This window comes from Sabethes cyaneus, chromosome 3, assembly GCF_943734655.1.
Source record: "Sabethes cyaneus chromosome 3, idSabCyanKW18_F2, whole genome shotgun sequence".
Taxonomy (NCBI): domain Eukaryota; kingdom Metazoa; phylum Arthropoda; class Insecta; order Diptera; family Culicidae; genus Sabethes; species Sabethes cyaneus.
This window is the reverse complement of record NC_071355.1, coordinates 59,836,417-59,852,812: the sequence shown is the minus strand read 5'-3', so window position 1 is coordinate 59,852,812 and position 16,396 is coordinate 59,836,417. Positions and strand designations below refer to the sequence as shown.

Genomic DNA, 16,396 nt, shown 5'->3' with positions numbered 1-16,396 from the left:
ACTGCCTTCTTCCGAGGAGTTAAGTACCTCAAGCCCCGAAGACGGTTGGCCAATCGGAGATGAAGGACCCAGAGTATACAAAATGATTGGTTTGGTGAAGAATGCCAACAAGAGGCAGCACGAAAAAATCGGTGGAAAAAGTTATCTGAGCTTTGCCACTAGGGAGAACTTGGCCAAATACCGATGAGCAAGAAACCAGTTGACCACGATTCTGAGGGGTAGCAAGCGCAAAAAGGAAGACAGTGACAGTGAAAAATTCGAATAGCTATTCCGAGCTAATGGCACGCGCAAGTTTTACGAGAAGGTGAACTAAACTCGTAATGGCCACGGGACGACGGAGGAAATCTAATCACAAATGAGCGCGAGGTGGTCGACAGATGGAGGCAGTTCTTCGATAAACAGCTCAATAGCGAAGTTGCAGAAGAAGGCGGAACGATAGTTAATCTAGGAGTGCCCACGGAAGATACTAATGTCACAGCATCTGATCACTAAGGAGTCAAACAAAAAATTCGGTTACTCAAGACAAACAAAGCCGCTGGTAAGGACCGCCTACCGGCAGCGCTTTATAAGCATGGCCGAGAAACGCTGGCAATACTGGTTCTACACAGGGTTATTACTTTGGTAGAATTTGGTAGAAGGAGAAACTACCGGAGAAATGGTTGGAAATAGTGGTTTGCCCCATCTACAAAAAGGGTGATCGGCTCGATTGCTGAAACTACGCGTCAGATTTTTACCATCCGACAGATCTTGCAGTAATGTCGGGATTACAACGTGCCCATGCATCACATCTTTATTGATTTCAAAGCAGCATACGATGCAGTCGATTGAGACCAGCTATGGTAGATAATGCACGAACGCGACTGGTCAGAGCTATTGGATCGAGTGATGTGTTTCGTGTCCTTCTTGGAGACACTCTCGAGTCCCTTTGAGAGGCAGCGATATTTAAGACAAGGTGACGGCTTATCCTGTATGCTGTTCAACATCGCTCTTAACGGGGTTATCCGACGAGGGCATCGAAGCGAGAGGCATTATTTTCATCAAAGGTAGCCAAGTTTTAGGATTTGCAAATGACTTTGATATCATAGCCAGGAACTTTGAAACGACGGAAGCAATCTATGCCAGACTGAAACCGGAGTCCAGGAGGATTGGATCAAAAATAAATGAGTTGAAGGCCAAATACATATAAGGAAGAGACTCAAAGAAATCCAACGCTTGTCTCCCAGGGAGGGTAACCGTTGACGGCGACAAACTAGAAGTAGTAGGTGATTTCGTGTATTTGGGATTGCTGGTGACCGCGAACAAAAACACTAATAAGGAGATCTAGCGGCACATTCGAGCGGGAAATCGGGTTTGCCCTGCGTAAAACTCTATGATTAAGAAGTATACGCCGCCGTACGAAGCTGACAATGTACAAAACTCTTATTAAACCGTTAGTTCTTTATGAACTTGGAGCTGTGACGCTGTTCACGGAGGCCATACGCCTTGCCGTGTTCGAGCGAAAGGTACTGCGGAAGATATTTGGAATACAAATCAAAAGCGGAGAGTGGCTGTGGCGTATGAATCACGAGCTTCATGCACTACTTGGAGAGATTCCCACTGTATATCTGGTGAATATCGGCAAGCTACTGTGGGCCGGATAAATCGTAAGGAAGGATACCGCAGTTCTCTTCAACAACCCCGCTGGCATCAGGAACAAGGGGTTCAACGTGCAAGATGGATCAACCAGGTCGAAAGTAATTTACGACTTCTGAGATAACTGGGAAATTGGCGACAAGTGGCTTAAGATCGAGTCGAATAAAGACGACTGCTTGAAACAGCAAAGCCACCCTGGCTTTGCTAGGCTGCTGGTAACGACGACGAGTCTCCTCTATTATGCATACAAAATTCTTTCCCGCATCAGATCCGCGATAAATTTTGAGAGTTCAGACACGCCATTTCTTAGTAGACTTAAAAGCAGCGTACGATTTTAGTTAAGCGAAATGACTTGATACGAGATACGCTTGACCTGACGGTGATTAAGAAGACAAGACGTAAGATTTTCCGGCGACGCCTTACAATCATAAAGAATGAACATTAGAGTTCGACAAGCTCCTGGCGCCTTTGAGTGTAGGATCCTGCGACCCCTTCGGTTCAAACCTGTATAATAATTTTAAAAAAATGGCTTTATGCAAAAATCACTGTACCATGCTGTTATGTGGGTCTCATGCATATTCACAACTTTCAATACAAAACTAGTGCGGTTTGGTTTGTTCAAAAAGTTTATTTCCAAACGTCTCTTTGTTGGACAGTGCGTGCAGGGAAAAAGGTGACGACATTCTACTACAGTGAATCATCTTAGCTGCTTGCAAACTCTATCATATATAGATACTGACTTTGTGTCAAGCTCACTAGACAAAAAAAGAAAAAAGAATATCTCAAACAGGAGACATCGCTTACTGCCAACTACAACAGCTACAGGGTTGCCGTCACTAAACAGATAGGGGGTTTTGCCTAATGTCTATATTATTATCTTATTTTCTCACATGTATGTTACTGTATATTTCATATGAGCTTCGATCACGAGCATGATTATTCACAATCTAGGGATAAGTTCGTAGCCAATTATGGGCCTTATTTACTTGCTAGATATACCGAAAAATTCCATCCATTCACACCAACCCATTCAAACATGTTTTTCTTTTACTGTTTGTCATCGTATTAAAGCTTAGATTATAGGGGCGAAAATAACCAGTTACGAAGATAGAACATTCTAAAAAAGTTCCTATTCCTAAATAGTTTTTTGTATTTATGTTTCATTATCGTTTATGATGCCTTTGGTGGCCATCCTGTGGCGACGATTGGGGTATAACATTATTCAGAGGACAATAAAATGTTTTCCTACTATAATCAGGTTTACTTTATAGAGAAGCGTATTCTTTATATTTTTTAATTGCATCTTGTCCTTCGTTTCTTATTTCTTTTGGCTCAAAAATTTGTATTGCGTTTACTGATACCGCAGTCTCAAACAAAGTTTGAGTTAAAAGCACAAATTACAACTTTATCATTTTGTTTTTTTTTCCTTTTGAAACTGGTCAACTGTGTGTGGTGAAGAAAATAACTAAACTCTCTCTCCCTCTTGGCTGCTGCAAGAGATGGAGATGTTCGATATGCGTGCGTTTCGGAAACTTATGGTACACATAAAAGCGTGGATACAGATCGAACTAGGTAGAACGAATGTTGTGCAAAACTACTTTCGTACCAACTGACTGACTCTGCTTTTATCAGACTTTGAAGTTTGACAAGACAAATTTTGACAAAACAAACAAAAATTATTGACTAGAGAAGAAGACAATTGGTTTCCGTTTATTTATCATCTCACGGGTACTGAGTATTGGTTTGTTCCGGCGCTTGGAATGTGACAAATCAATGTTACACTGCCAGAAATATACCATCAACATTTAAATTTCTTCTGTCGGTATAGGTTGGACTACTGTAAGGTTTATTTGAACATTATCTTTATCGTTTTGAAAATATGTTTCAAGATATTTGATCGGTTGTTCATTTTGTTTTTGGTTTATATTATTATCCCCATTATACCGATCCAACTAAACCAGAGCTAACACAAGTACCTAAATAAAAATTTCATTGGCCTCATACACGCGCATGATTATACTTTTTTCATTGCAAAATTTAGTTCTTTGTCCATCTATGTATCATTGATTGTATTGTAATTCAATGGATCTTCATTAGTTAGATGTATTCTCTATGTTCATGGGCGTCTTTGAATACAGAACAAGCCGGCATTTTCACTTGCTATCTGTGTAACAATCGTATAACTACAATGCTTGTAACCTAACCAGGGGTCGGTCGACAGTTAAAGTTTATCCAGAGCTGCTATAATGTTTTAAAACATAGGAAGATAATTCACATTAACGACCTAGATCGAATTTCACAACTGGAAGGAACCACAGATTAAAAAATGTGAATGTGTCTATGTGAAAACAAGAAAACACCACCAGAAGACAGACAATTGCGATAGCCTCGATCCTATTTTAGATCAACCTCCTCGCTGGTTTCTTCCTCATCAGACCACTCATCCAAGGGTTGATCTTTTTTCTCTGGCGTAGTTGCCGTCTCTGCTTTCGGGGACTGCTCTGGCGGTGTGTCATTTTCCGGTTCGCTAGCGGACTGCGACTCATGGTCGATGAACATCTGGGCCATCTTCAGGTTCATTTCGTTCACGCGCTCTTTACAGCGCGTCACTAGGTCTTCGTAGGGACGCCCGTGAAGAAAGCAAACTATTATGACTGTCATGTTGTCTCCTCCAATGCCTCCCATTTGGCAGTCCGGAGCAAGGCAACGGGTCATCAAGTTCTCGCAAATGTTTTGCGGGTAGATACCCTGGGCAATCTCGGCCTGTACAAATTCCAGTACAGATTGACTCGGCAAAACATCCCATATTCCGTCGCAGGCAATCACCAGGAAATCCCATTCGTCAGTGATCTCTCGTTCCTCAACGTCCGGATACGCTGTCACAACCTGTTCCTCCGGCAGTTTATCACCGTTCTTTTTCAAACTAAAATCTCCCAACGCCCTCGAAAGTGCTAGATAGCCGTTAACCCTATTGTACTCCACATAACCGCCGGCACGTTTTATCCGTTCGAGTTCACTAGCATTATTTGGCTTGTGATCTAACGAAAGCACATCCAATTGACCACCAACACAAGCAATCGCTCTCGAATCACCCGCATTGGCACAGAAAAGTCGATCATTTTTGATTACCACGGCCACTGCTGTCGAGCCGGCCATCTGCTCCTTCAACGATTCATCATTCAGCATGGCATCGTCAACATCGAGGAAACCACGCTGAAGGGCCTGCTTTACATCGTCACCATATTCGGGCCTCCGCGTGACAAACTTATGCAAATGCTTTCCGGCGTACTGGGCTATGTTCGCTCCTCCGTGGCCGTCGTAGACCGCAAAAAATGCCGTTCCCGGATCGTCCGGCAGCGACAGGATGTGGGTATGCGAGTCCTCCATGTGGATACGCCAGCCTTGCATACAGCTGGAACCTACCTTGTAGTAGTCATTCTGACAGAAAGCCGATTCCTTCGACGTTTCCGGCTCGGACAATGTCTGGCCCATCCTTGGTCAATGTTTCCAAATGGTACTGTAGCCAAACTGAAACGACAGCAAAAACAGCCGGTGATTAATCTTCTTTTTGAATTTCATAACATGACAATCGATACTCTCCACCTCCAGACTGACGGAAAATATCAGAAGCTGGTATTTCTGCCAAAACCAAGTACCTGGCATATCCTGCGGCTTTCAGCCCCGCACGTATGTATGCTGGACACACCCGAGAAACTCTTGAAGAGAATCGTCAATGGATTCACAAAATGGATGCAAAATATTGTTGTATCGGCGGAATCTTTCCTTTCTGCAGACGGTGAATTTTATAAAGCAGAAAGAAATCAGAAGAATACAGAAACTGGTGAGAGTTGAGTGCAGCAAGACTGGAACAATGCTACGAATGGTAGATGCACATAAAACCTCATGCCGAACCTGTTGGTTTGGATCAGCAAGAAGCATGAAGATGTAAACTTTATTTTGATTCAATTCCTATCGCGATAGACCTGCATCGGCTTGAGCATGAATATGTTTAATGTATGCATTGAAAAAATGGATTAATTTTTTCAGGTGATTACCTGCAGCAAACCTGTTGTGTACAGAAAATTGACAGCGTTATCAGGTTAATTTGCAGCAGTCATGCCGAAAATAGTCAAGCAACTCCGCTCGATGCTTTGTTCATACTGCCAGCTCCATCCCGAAGCGAAGAAGTTGGACATTGTGAGACACTTCATGTCCGCCGGATGTAGCCGATCCGGCATTTACAGCATACACTCTCTTATGGAGAAAGATAGAAGCGTCGAATGGAAGCCTGGTTCCGACCGCCCAACGATGCTGCACGACTGTTAAGTGCAACCAAAAGTGAAGATGAAGACCGAGAGCAAGGTGGTCTTATCGTTCTGTGCCTTGGGTCGTTAGATTGGAACTATCGAACAAATGGTGAAGAAGTACCTGGCCAACAGCGTCAGTTGAGGCCGGCTATGTCCAGCCGGCTGGTGAAAAACATCCCTTTGGTCATAACGGATAACGAGTCTTTTTTCCTCCTCTGTTGGGCGTTCATAAGTTTGAAGTATAGCCGTGGTATATCCCGTTTATTTCTTTTTCTTCACGCTTCAAGCTTACCAATCATTTAATGAGAAAGTAATAGGTTTGAAGCTGGAACGAGACAGATGCCAATCAGGGATGACTTGCTTTATAAATCTAGTTGGCCTAATCAACGACACAAAGTAGATCACCCTAGGCTCTTATAGACCCTTTTTGACATACTCCAGTCTGCGTCCTATTAGTGCTCCGCAATTGCACAGCAGGTGTTCCGAAGTTTCGCTCTCAGCATTACAGAAGCGACAGGCCATATGAATAAAACAGTTTACTTTGCTTTTCCCGTTTAAACCGTATGGGACACATTCCAGCGTTACGGGACACAATTAGCACCCATTGTTGCCGTGTGAATAGCCTCCTGTTTCACGAATGTTTTTACAAACACCTTGTAAAATAGTTGTTTGATTAGCTTGTACGAGACCAAAATTTCGAATATTTGCTCGAACGATGTCCTGTCATGAGACAGGTAACGTTTTTTGATTGGTTAAGCGCTTGAACGGCCATCCAATTGACCAAGACTTCTCGGCTTTCCCATTGTTTCAGCTCACTCTTCAGCACACAGCCAGAGATTCCGCAGAATGGATTTGAATCAATGAATGGAGATTTAGACCTACATCTGGCTAGTTCGTCCACAAATTCATTCCCAGCTGTACCGTAAGAACCGGAAACCCAGTAGAAATTTACCGAGTTTACTTGGCTTAAATGCCGTAAAGTGCAAATGTAGTCCCAGAAAATTTTTGAGGAAAACTTAATAGCTTTAAGGGCTTTAACAACTGCCGCTTGGCTGTCAGAAAAAAATGCAGTCGGGATTTCTTTTTAAGACAGACGTTTGCGCATTCTATTTTTCTATTATAGCAGCTATCTCGGAAAACTGTTGGCCAGATATTTTTGTTCTGGGGCCGTACACTTCAGCACCTATACTAATGCTCATTTTTGACCCGTCGGTAGAGAACTTGATTGAACCACTGCCTGCGAACGCTAGCTAGCTAGGGTTCATTCAGCGTGTATGGGCGACGACAACCTTTGGTTCTCGGTTCCATCCAGGCACTGTTCATTTGCGCAACTGGACCAACATATAGAATATTTAGGATACGCAAGTAGCCGGTTTTATCCATCGTTTAAGTGTTAGAGCGCTTTTCTTAGCGTCTAACTAAACATGTTGAATAAGAGCAAGTGGAGGATAGCCTCTAGTGCCTAGTGTCCATGGCTTCATTGCTTCATTGTTATAGGTATGTATGCTCACCGTTAATGTTCGTTCAACTTTTTAAAAACTGTCGCTTCCTTAATTTTTTGCCACCATACCAGCGAGGCATAGGCTATCCTATGTCGCAAAATGGTGGTGTAAACCCACAATACCAGTTTTGGTTTGGGGCCTCATGTTTTTCCCATCATTTTAGAATATACCCATAAGCCAGTGCTTGCCTTGCTAATTATTGAATCAAAGTGTGCGTTCCTATAGAGTTTAGCATCTAGGATTACTCCCAGATAGTTAACTAAGGCGCTACTTTTGATTTCCTCTTCCCCAAGTATAAACGCTGCAGCATCCATTTTTTCTTCTTGGAGAACAATTTTTGTTTTTAAAGGATTAATGCCCAGGCCTTTTTGACTACACCAAGATAGTGTAAGGTTTAAGGCCTTCCTAGCTCCGAGGTGATTTGCCACAATGTGAGCAAGCATGCGGATCCATTCCACTATATAGTTATAGTATCCAATTGTTTATTCTTCATTGCATCTGTACCTTCATTGTCAAAGACCGGACATACTTAATGCTGGGCGGTAACAACTGGCAGGGAACCGGGTACTTTAGGAAGTAAGCGATGACGTTAAATATATATTCAGAACCAAGAGCAATGATAGTGCTGGCAACCTGCTTACTGACAAAACGGCGGTAGCAGCCAGATGGAAGGAGCACTGTCAGACACTGTTGACTGGAGAGGTAAACGCAGAGATCGGCAGGGACAGGATAAGAATTGTAAGCGATAGCCAAGCTGGCGAGCCACCAATACAGGAGGTTAAGAAGGCAATCAGTGAGCTGAAAAACGGTAAGACTGCTGGGAAGGACGGTATCCCGGCTGAACTTCTAAAAACAGCGAGCGAGCGGCTGTACGAATCTATCCACCGCATCATTGTCAGGATCTGGGAGGAAGAACAAATGCCGGAGGAGTGGGTGGATGGCCTCATTTGCCTACAAGGTGCTCTTCCGTATCCGATTCTGCAGACTGAGACCGTGAGCGGAGTCCTTCGTCGGCAAGTACCAAGTTGGTTTTCGAAAGGATCGGTCCACGACGGATTAGATGTTTACCCTGCATCAGTTACTAGACACGTTCCGGGAGTACAACTTGCAGACATATCATCTGTTTCTGGACTTTAAGGCGGCGTACGATTCCGTGAAACGAAATGAACTGTGGTAGATAATGCTAGAACATGGTTTTCCGATGAAACTAGTTACGCTGATTCGTGTGACGCTGGATGGATCCAAATCATGCGCTAGAATAGCGGGTGGGACCTCAGCCGCCTTCGAGACCTTGGATGGACTGAAGCAAAGGGATACACTCTCTAACCTGCTATCGCTTTGGAAGGTGCAATACAAAGAGCAAACGAAGAGAAGAATGCAAGTATCATCACGAAACCTCACATGCTTGTTGGCTTTGCGGATGACGCTGATATCATCAAAATCAACCATAGAGCAGTAGAAGAGCCCTTTAGGCCTTTTAAAAGGATGGTGGCAAGATTGGGGTTTACCATTAACACCGCCAAAATGAAGTACATGATTGCTGGCAGGGAACGTGGGAAATCAAGTGGCGTTGGTGCCGAGATGGGAGGTGGAGTTAGATGGGGAACGATATGAAGTAGTGGAGGAATTCATATACCTTGGTACACTCGTGATATGTGACAACGATGTAAGCCGCAAAGTGAAACGACGAATTGCAGCCGCGAATAGAGCTTTCTGCGGATTACGTAGCCAACTGAAGTCCCGTAGTTTGCAAATTCGCACAAAACTGGCGCTCTACAGAACACTAACCCTCCCGGTGGCCCTTTACGGACATGACTCATGGACGCTAAAGGAAGCTGATCGACGAGTGCTTGGGATTTTGAGCGTAAAATTCTGCGATCCACACTTGCTGGCAAAAAGGAAAATGGAGTGTGGCGCACACGTATGAATCACGAGCTGAACCAAGTCTACAAATATGGTGAAATAGTGAAGGTAGAATAATGTGGCAGACTGCGGTGGACTGGGCACGTGGCCAGACTTCCCGAAAGAGTAACCAACACTATTTCAACAGAGAATCAGGAAGAGGCCGTAGACTCCGAGCCAGGCCCCGCACCCGATGGGTGTGCGCCGTCGCAGACGATGCACGTTCAGCTGGTATTCGTGGGGATTGGAGAACGGCAGCCCAGGGCCGACAGTACTGGAGGACCATAATTCGTTCGGCACAGGATCGGTAACAGACCGTTGCCACTAAAGTAAACCAAGTTCCCGAAGAAGGTCTTTCCGTAGCTAATGATCCGCGGGAAGGGAATGTCCAAGCCGCTGTTCTTTCCTCCAGGGCTTGCGGTGAACGGGGAGATACACAGTACGAAGCTGGCTTCATCACGCGAAGGAGGATGCGATCTTTTGGACGGACTTGGCCTTGCCTCGGTCTATTATGCCAAGAGATCACTGGAGGATATGGATCGACTAAAGATAAACGTTGTACCGAAGACCTCCAACACTCCCCCACTGCTTAAGAGAAGATTATTCTCAGTCAATTAATGCTATTGTAAAAACTGAGAAGGCACCCAACTAGAAACGTCCTGGGAACTGTGATTACGGTCAACGTCAAGAACGCTTTCAACACCGGCTGACCCCCCTTACTAACACACCAGGAATTTTGCTTTCAGACACCAAAGGATTCTTATATCATAGTGCAGGCGATTCTTTTTTCGAGCTTTGAGCATCCCGGGGATTCAACTTTTGGATTCTCATGTAAGAATCCTGGCTCTATAAACAAGCAAGGTATTCTGTGCGAATCTTCTAAAGACTTCCTGTTCTACAGAGCTGGGGAATATGATCAATCGTTCATTATGTACAATTGTATTTGTCCTAATAGGTTCATTGCTATGACCTGTTATTTTGCTATAATAGATTGTAGTACTCTGCTGATTGATCTCCGATTGTTTTTAAGAACAAATACTACAAATTAGTATGTATCTGCTTCTGCAAAATTTTGACGATCAGTAATTTCATACCATCACGATTCAACGAACTTTCCAACGACGACATTCTGCTAAACAATGGGTCTCATTATATTCTTTCTTCTTATATTGTCCGTAGTTCTTTCTTCTATATCTTGAAACTATTGTGCAAATAAACAAATCAATCGATAGAAACTCCAATAAGTCACAGTGAACACACGGTGGTACGTACAAACGCTTTAACAAAGTCCATTTTTAACAACCAAGACAATATTTTTCCTCCTCGAATAGCAACCACTTTGTTCCCATGCTCTTGAACGCTGCTGATGGAGAACACACCATTTGGCAATGAACCTACGACTGCAATTCATGAACAACGAATTCCAACACACATCCACTGTTGTGTAACACCGAACAATAAAAAAATGCACCCCTCAATTGCATCACTACATCGTTTTCGTTTCTGCAAAATGGGAACTTCCTAAGCCCGATCACATGTACACGACAGAACGCAAAGACAAACAGGACGTGATCAATTATTTACTGTTTAGTCTGCAGCCACTAAATGAGAGAATAAGCACCCGTTTGGCGGCGGCGGCGAATCAACGCAGCCAGTGTCGCGCAGCTAGAAGAAAACACTGGGTTAAGAGATACACTCACCCGGTGGGGACGCTCCCTAATTGATTATATTCCGCTGGTCAATTAATTGCAGTAGCTCGACGTGGCTATGTACTCTGTTGCACTTGCAGGATCGTAGCACGAGTCGTTGAATTTTATCTTTTATCTACGTGCCACTGGAATGGTTCTATTTTTGCCGCGATCTCATCCAAACATTGCACCGGAATGACTGATAATAGTCCTGCAGCAGCAAGCGCCTTCTGCTAAATCCAATTCGTTGCACAATCGTTCCGAACCAAGATTTGAAAAACTGATTGTTTTTGTTATCTCCGTTGCTCCTTCTTGTGCTTTTGCTTCTTGGCTGAGCTTCACTAACTTTACTTGCGCCTTGGCTGATAACACGCAAACAAATAATTGCCAGTCAGCCGCGATAATAAGTAATATGCATCCAATGGTGAGACGCGGGGAAATACGTCGATGAATGATCCGCAACAAAGACGGTGATGGTGGGCAGTAGGCAAATCAAATATAAAAAAAATAAATCAAAGTTTCGATCACTATGATGTACTTCATCACAATAACCAGCAATCACAGTCGCACCGTGATATACCGGACTTTTCCCCACGTGGTTAACGAAACTTACCTGCAAAAGAAACATGAAACCAAACAGCCCTGGAAAATCAAGAAATTAGCTTATCAGCTAGCAAAAACGACGAAATTCACAAGATATGAATGTAATGCGCGGACGACGGAATAGCGTTTGATGATGTTAATAAAGGTTTTCCAGTTTTTGACAGCAGAAAATGACAGCTCAGTCGGCGGATTCGGTGCTTTATGACACCCACCATTGCACCGTATTTGCTCACGTATAGTTAGGGACCGTTTAAATATGACGTAACGCCAAAAACTCAATTTTCACGAGTCCCCCACTCCCAAGGGGAGAGTCGTTGAGAACATTCCCAAGTAACCAAAAGTTCCGATAAAAGGGGATTTTTTGAGTAGAATCAATATATATAGAATGCCAGTGTCGCTGTTTTTCTATAGGACTCATTGTGGTAAACATGATGCTAACAATCTGTATCAAGTCTGTGAATCGGGAACTTCGTTGTCAAAGTTGCTCATTGTTATTTATCTGTTCTTTATCTGTGCGCTGGTTGGTGCTGTCATCAGGGCGTTCTCCGCTGTGTTTTTATGCCAGTGAAATGGTTTCAAACGTTCTTTTTCTTTTCGTCCGGATGAATAGAATCCCACAACCGCGCCCTTTTGCACCGATTTTTTCAGAAATTTGAAGCAAGCGAAGTTTCCAATCACATTACTTGGCAGCCATAATCGAAATTTTAAACTGGTTGTCAAAGTTTGACAATGAGATTCCCCTTTTGATGAATCTCAGGCACACACACATCTGCATATATAATGTAAATACATTATCTGAACAAGTGTGATGTTTACCACGCGCACTCAAGCGACACTGGCATTCTATATATATTGATTATACTATTTTTTGGCTTAATCAGCCAACGAAATGATCATGAATAAAACTCTATTCAACTTAATTTTTAAGTAATTAACCGTACTTTCAAGTTCGTATTTGATGATTAAGCTTCCAAGGGAATACAAAATAACTTCTAACAGAACTATAAAGTTCGCAAAAAGTTCACTCGCTTCAGTCGCTACATAGAACACTGTTCAGCCCAAAAAGAAACTCCAATAATTTTAAAAATAAAAAAAATTGGGGGAATATTTTCCCACTTCTTCCTGTTTTGTGGATTCATGACATTTCTCATTAACTAAGGCATTTAATTTCGGGTAATAATCGACTGTTTTTTATAAATATTAATTTATTGTAACTTACCACAACACCACCAACCAAAACCTCGGGGATTTGAACTCGAGTACTTCTTTTCGGTGACTTAGACGCATACCACTGCTCCGTTACTGGAATATGCGATTTGCATCGTTTTTACTCGATGTGCTAATTTCTCATTTATCACAGCCCCGAAACGAACTTATACTTAAGAACAACTCATCGGCAAAATTCATGTCACTAGCGGCTTCAGAGATGGCGCAATGCATCAGGATAGGTTCGCAACGAAGAACGCTCGGGTTCAAATCCAGCAACGGTCGGTGTTAGTTAGGTTTTTTTATATGGTCTATCTTAATCGCATGAACCGACTTTACAAAAGTTAGGAGGAGGCGGAGGTAGAAAATAGAAAAGTATAAAAATAGAACTGAAAGTGCTGTTTTATTATAAACTTTTGCCAAACTTTCTTTAGTAGCTGCTTAGCGCCCTATGCAGCGAAATCAAGGCAACTTTGAAGTTCGGTTAATTGCAGGTAAAACTGCTTAGCAAGCTATACATCCATAGACAAAAAGCTTGTTAACCTTTTTTTTTTTTTTTTTTAATTCTATATTAGAGAGGTTTTCAGCCTGCGGCTGGTTCGCCTCTTTGTAAAAAGTAAAGAAATTCAATTTTGTTTCTGCCAAAGCATTCAATTTAAATTTGGTCGAATAAGCTGCAGTCTTTCAGGAACAATATTATCGTCGTTTCTGCTACACGATCGTCGCTCAGTGCCTCCCTTACGCTTGATGAGATGTTGTAGGTGCGTCGTGGTCCCTCGAACTCCGGGCAGAACGTAATTATGTGCTCCACAGTAAATGTGACATTGCATATCGAGCAGGTTTTCCTGAATTCTCCAGTGCCTGTTAGATTGTGCGTTATTCCTGTGTGTCCAGTTCTTAGCCTTGATAATACTTTTCTTTCTTTCCAGTTCTTTCTTTCAGTCCAGGCGATATTGTTAACCTTCCTTAGACAGCATTATCCGAACTCTAAGCTACTTCCAAGTTGCATGATGAACTTTTAAGCTGCATGCTGAACTTTCAGGTTGCTACAGATATGAACGGTGCTTTAATAAGAATGAAGTTTGGTTTACAAATGTAGTGTCTGATTGTTCAGCAAGAAAGTTCTGCGGAACTAAATGTGAACCAAATATGAACTTTCAAGTTTGTTCCTTAAGTAAAATTCGAACTTTTGGTTGCTTGGGTTTGCATGAAATCGTTTCGGTATTGTACTTTGCAGCTGTACCTGGATTAATCCAGATTATTTTCCCCAAGGAGCAAAACGGCAGCACTTAAAAGAGCAGGTGTCGAATAAGAGTTGTGTGGTAGCATCCGGTGCTGAATAAGCGAATTTGCTGAAGTACGTGTTGTTTGAACGTCATATCCCACATTTTTCCTAGCTTCTAATCAACATCTTCATGTTGTTATGTAAGTGTGGAATGAGAGTCGAATAGGCATTGTGCAAACGTATCAGTAGCACAGCTAAGAGCAGGTGTGGAATACCGGTCGCTTAAAAGCTACCGTATCAGCTAAGAGCAATTGTGGAGTAAAAGTGGAATAAGAGGGGAATCAGCATTGCGCAAACGTATCAGCAGTATTACAGAAAGCACGTGTGGAATAGTAGTGGAATAAGGATGGAATAAACGTGGCGCAAACGAATCAGCAGCATTGCTGAGAGCAAGTGTGGAATAGTGATGGAATAAGGGTGGAATGAAAGTTGCCCAAACGCATCAGCTGATTGCTAAGAGAAATTGTGAAATATGTGTCGATTAATCGTCGTACAAACGTATCAGTAGCACCACCAAGAGCAGGTGTGGAATAAAAAGTGCTTGATGGCAGCCAATAACACAATAACTTGAATGACACTTTATACTTTACACTTTATAATTTATATAAATAAATTTGTATTAGGTACACTTTATTTCTTTTTTTTACAGATTAAGAATAGAAAAAATTTCCATAACCACTTTTATCTGAGACAAATCTTTGCTGGTCGTGGCAATCCTTTTATTTGTTGTTGTCTGGACGATCTGTATCTTCTCCCTCGGCGTGTCTTTATCCCTCGTCCAAGGCAACCAGCTCTACTTGACGCTTTGCTCAGCGAGATGAATTGCGTCGGGCTAAAGCCGCCAGAATTGTTATGATCGGGTGGCATAATGGCAATACCACCACTGCTGGTAGCGCCGTAATCGCGTGACCAGCTCCCGCTGCCGGTGCGCGAAAACCTCACTTCTTCTCGTGCCATCCACTGCTGCTTTTTGTTTTTTGGATGAAAAAAACTAAATCCGACCCGTTGACAAATATACCTGCACAGACAGCAAGCAGAAGCAGTACTATCTGCGTAAACTAATGATGGGGTGACAAAAGTACTAATCCTCTGCTGTACTAGCACGAACCACTTCTACTGTTAACTAATCACTGCTGCTGCTAACTAATCACATCACTGCTAACTAACTGAACAATTGCACACAATGTTCGCAGCTAGACGAAAGTTCTGGATTTCCAGTTTCCAGTTAATTTCACTCAGTAGCACCGCTCACCGTCGTCAATATTCAAGAAAAAAAAACCTTTGCGTTGTGAGTGTGTTAAGGCCCAAACAGAATGCTGCGTCAACGCATCCGTCAGCGTCAATTTGGCAATAAACCCATGGGAAAACTGTCAGAATGACGCCGACGGACACGTTGACACAGTATTCTGTTTGGGCCTTTATGTTGCTGTCATTGCTGGTGGTACAAACGAAATACTTTAGCACAAATAGTTTATTAAATGTTTAACATGTGCAGAATAAATACTTCTAAAGCAATCTTGTACAGCAGATGCCAAACATGATTTAAGAAACTACTCTTCAGCGCTTAAATGTATTTTAGCCCATTTTTGTTCCACGCTTGACAAATTTAAACAGGTAAATCCACATCGGCTAAAAACTCGGCGCCTGTCATATGTCAGATTATCTCAGATGTGTTCGTCGATGGCTTTCGACCGTCAGTATGTAAGTTCGAATCCGGATGAATGAAAAAAGTATAATGGCAGGCTTGATAAATTTTGAGTCAACCAACGATTTCCTACTAAGTCTCTCATTAAATTATAAAAATACGAATACAAAAGTGAACATAAAAATAACGAAACCCACAAAATAAAATAAAAATACTTCCTGCATATTTTATTCTTTTTGCTTGTCTAAATGTTGAACTGCTGTGGAATAAACGTAATTTCAGTATCATTAGCAGCAGTTTAATAAACATCTCTATGCGTACTGAATAAACATTTTACTATACGTTGCATAACAGTCATACAAACGCATCTTCCACGCCCATATTCAGCACTGTGCTGTTTAAATTCTCCAAAACCAACTGTATAAGCATTGAACAGAGGTGTTTAGATATATTTTAAAAGCAGCTATACAGCATGTGCTGAATAAAAGCTGTCGGTGAAACGTTTAATAAGCAAAAATTGTTCCTTGGGTCTCTAATGCTATGACTCTAATGTGCTATGGTGCTCTAATGTATATGACAAAACAAAACAGCAACATTGCAATTGTCAGTCTTTCTCTTTCTTACTC

The 16,396-nt window shown here is 42.4% G+C and overlaps 1 protein-coding gene across 1 annotated transcript; it reads right to left on the bottom strand.

The window, feature by feature from the left end:
• Positions 1-2,249: 2,249 nt before the first annotated feature.
• Positions 2,250-11,761, bottom strand: LOC128741496 (probable protein phosphatase 2C T23F11.1). The gene is made up of 3 exons (XM_053837364.1): positions 11,645-11,761; positions 11,044-11,393; positions 2,250-5,160 (listed from the first exon to the last, which is right to left on the bottom strand). The coding sequence occupies exon 3, from the start codon at positions 5,122-5,124 to the stop codon at positions 4,027-4,029; it is 1,098 nt and encodes a 365-aa protein (XP_053693339.1). The 5' UTR covers positions 5,125-5,160; positions 11,044-11,393; positions 11,645-11,761; the 3' UTR covers positions 2,250-4,026.
• Positions 11,762-16,396: the final 4,635 nt, after the last annotated feature.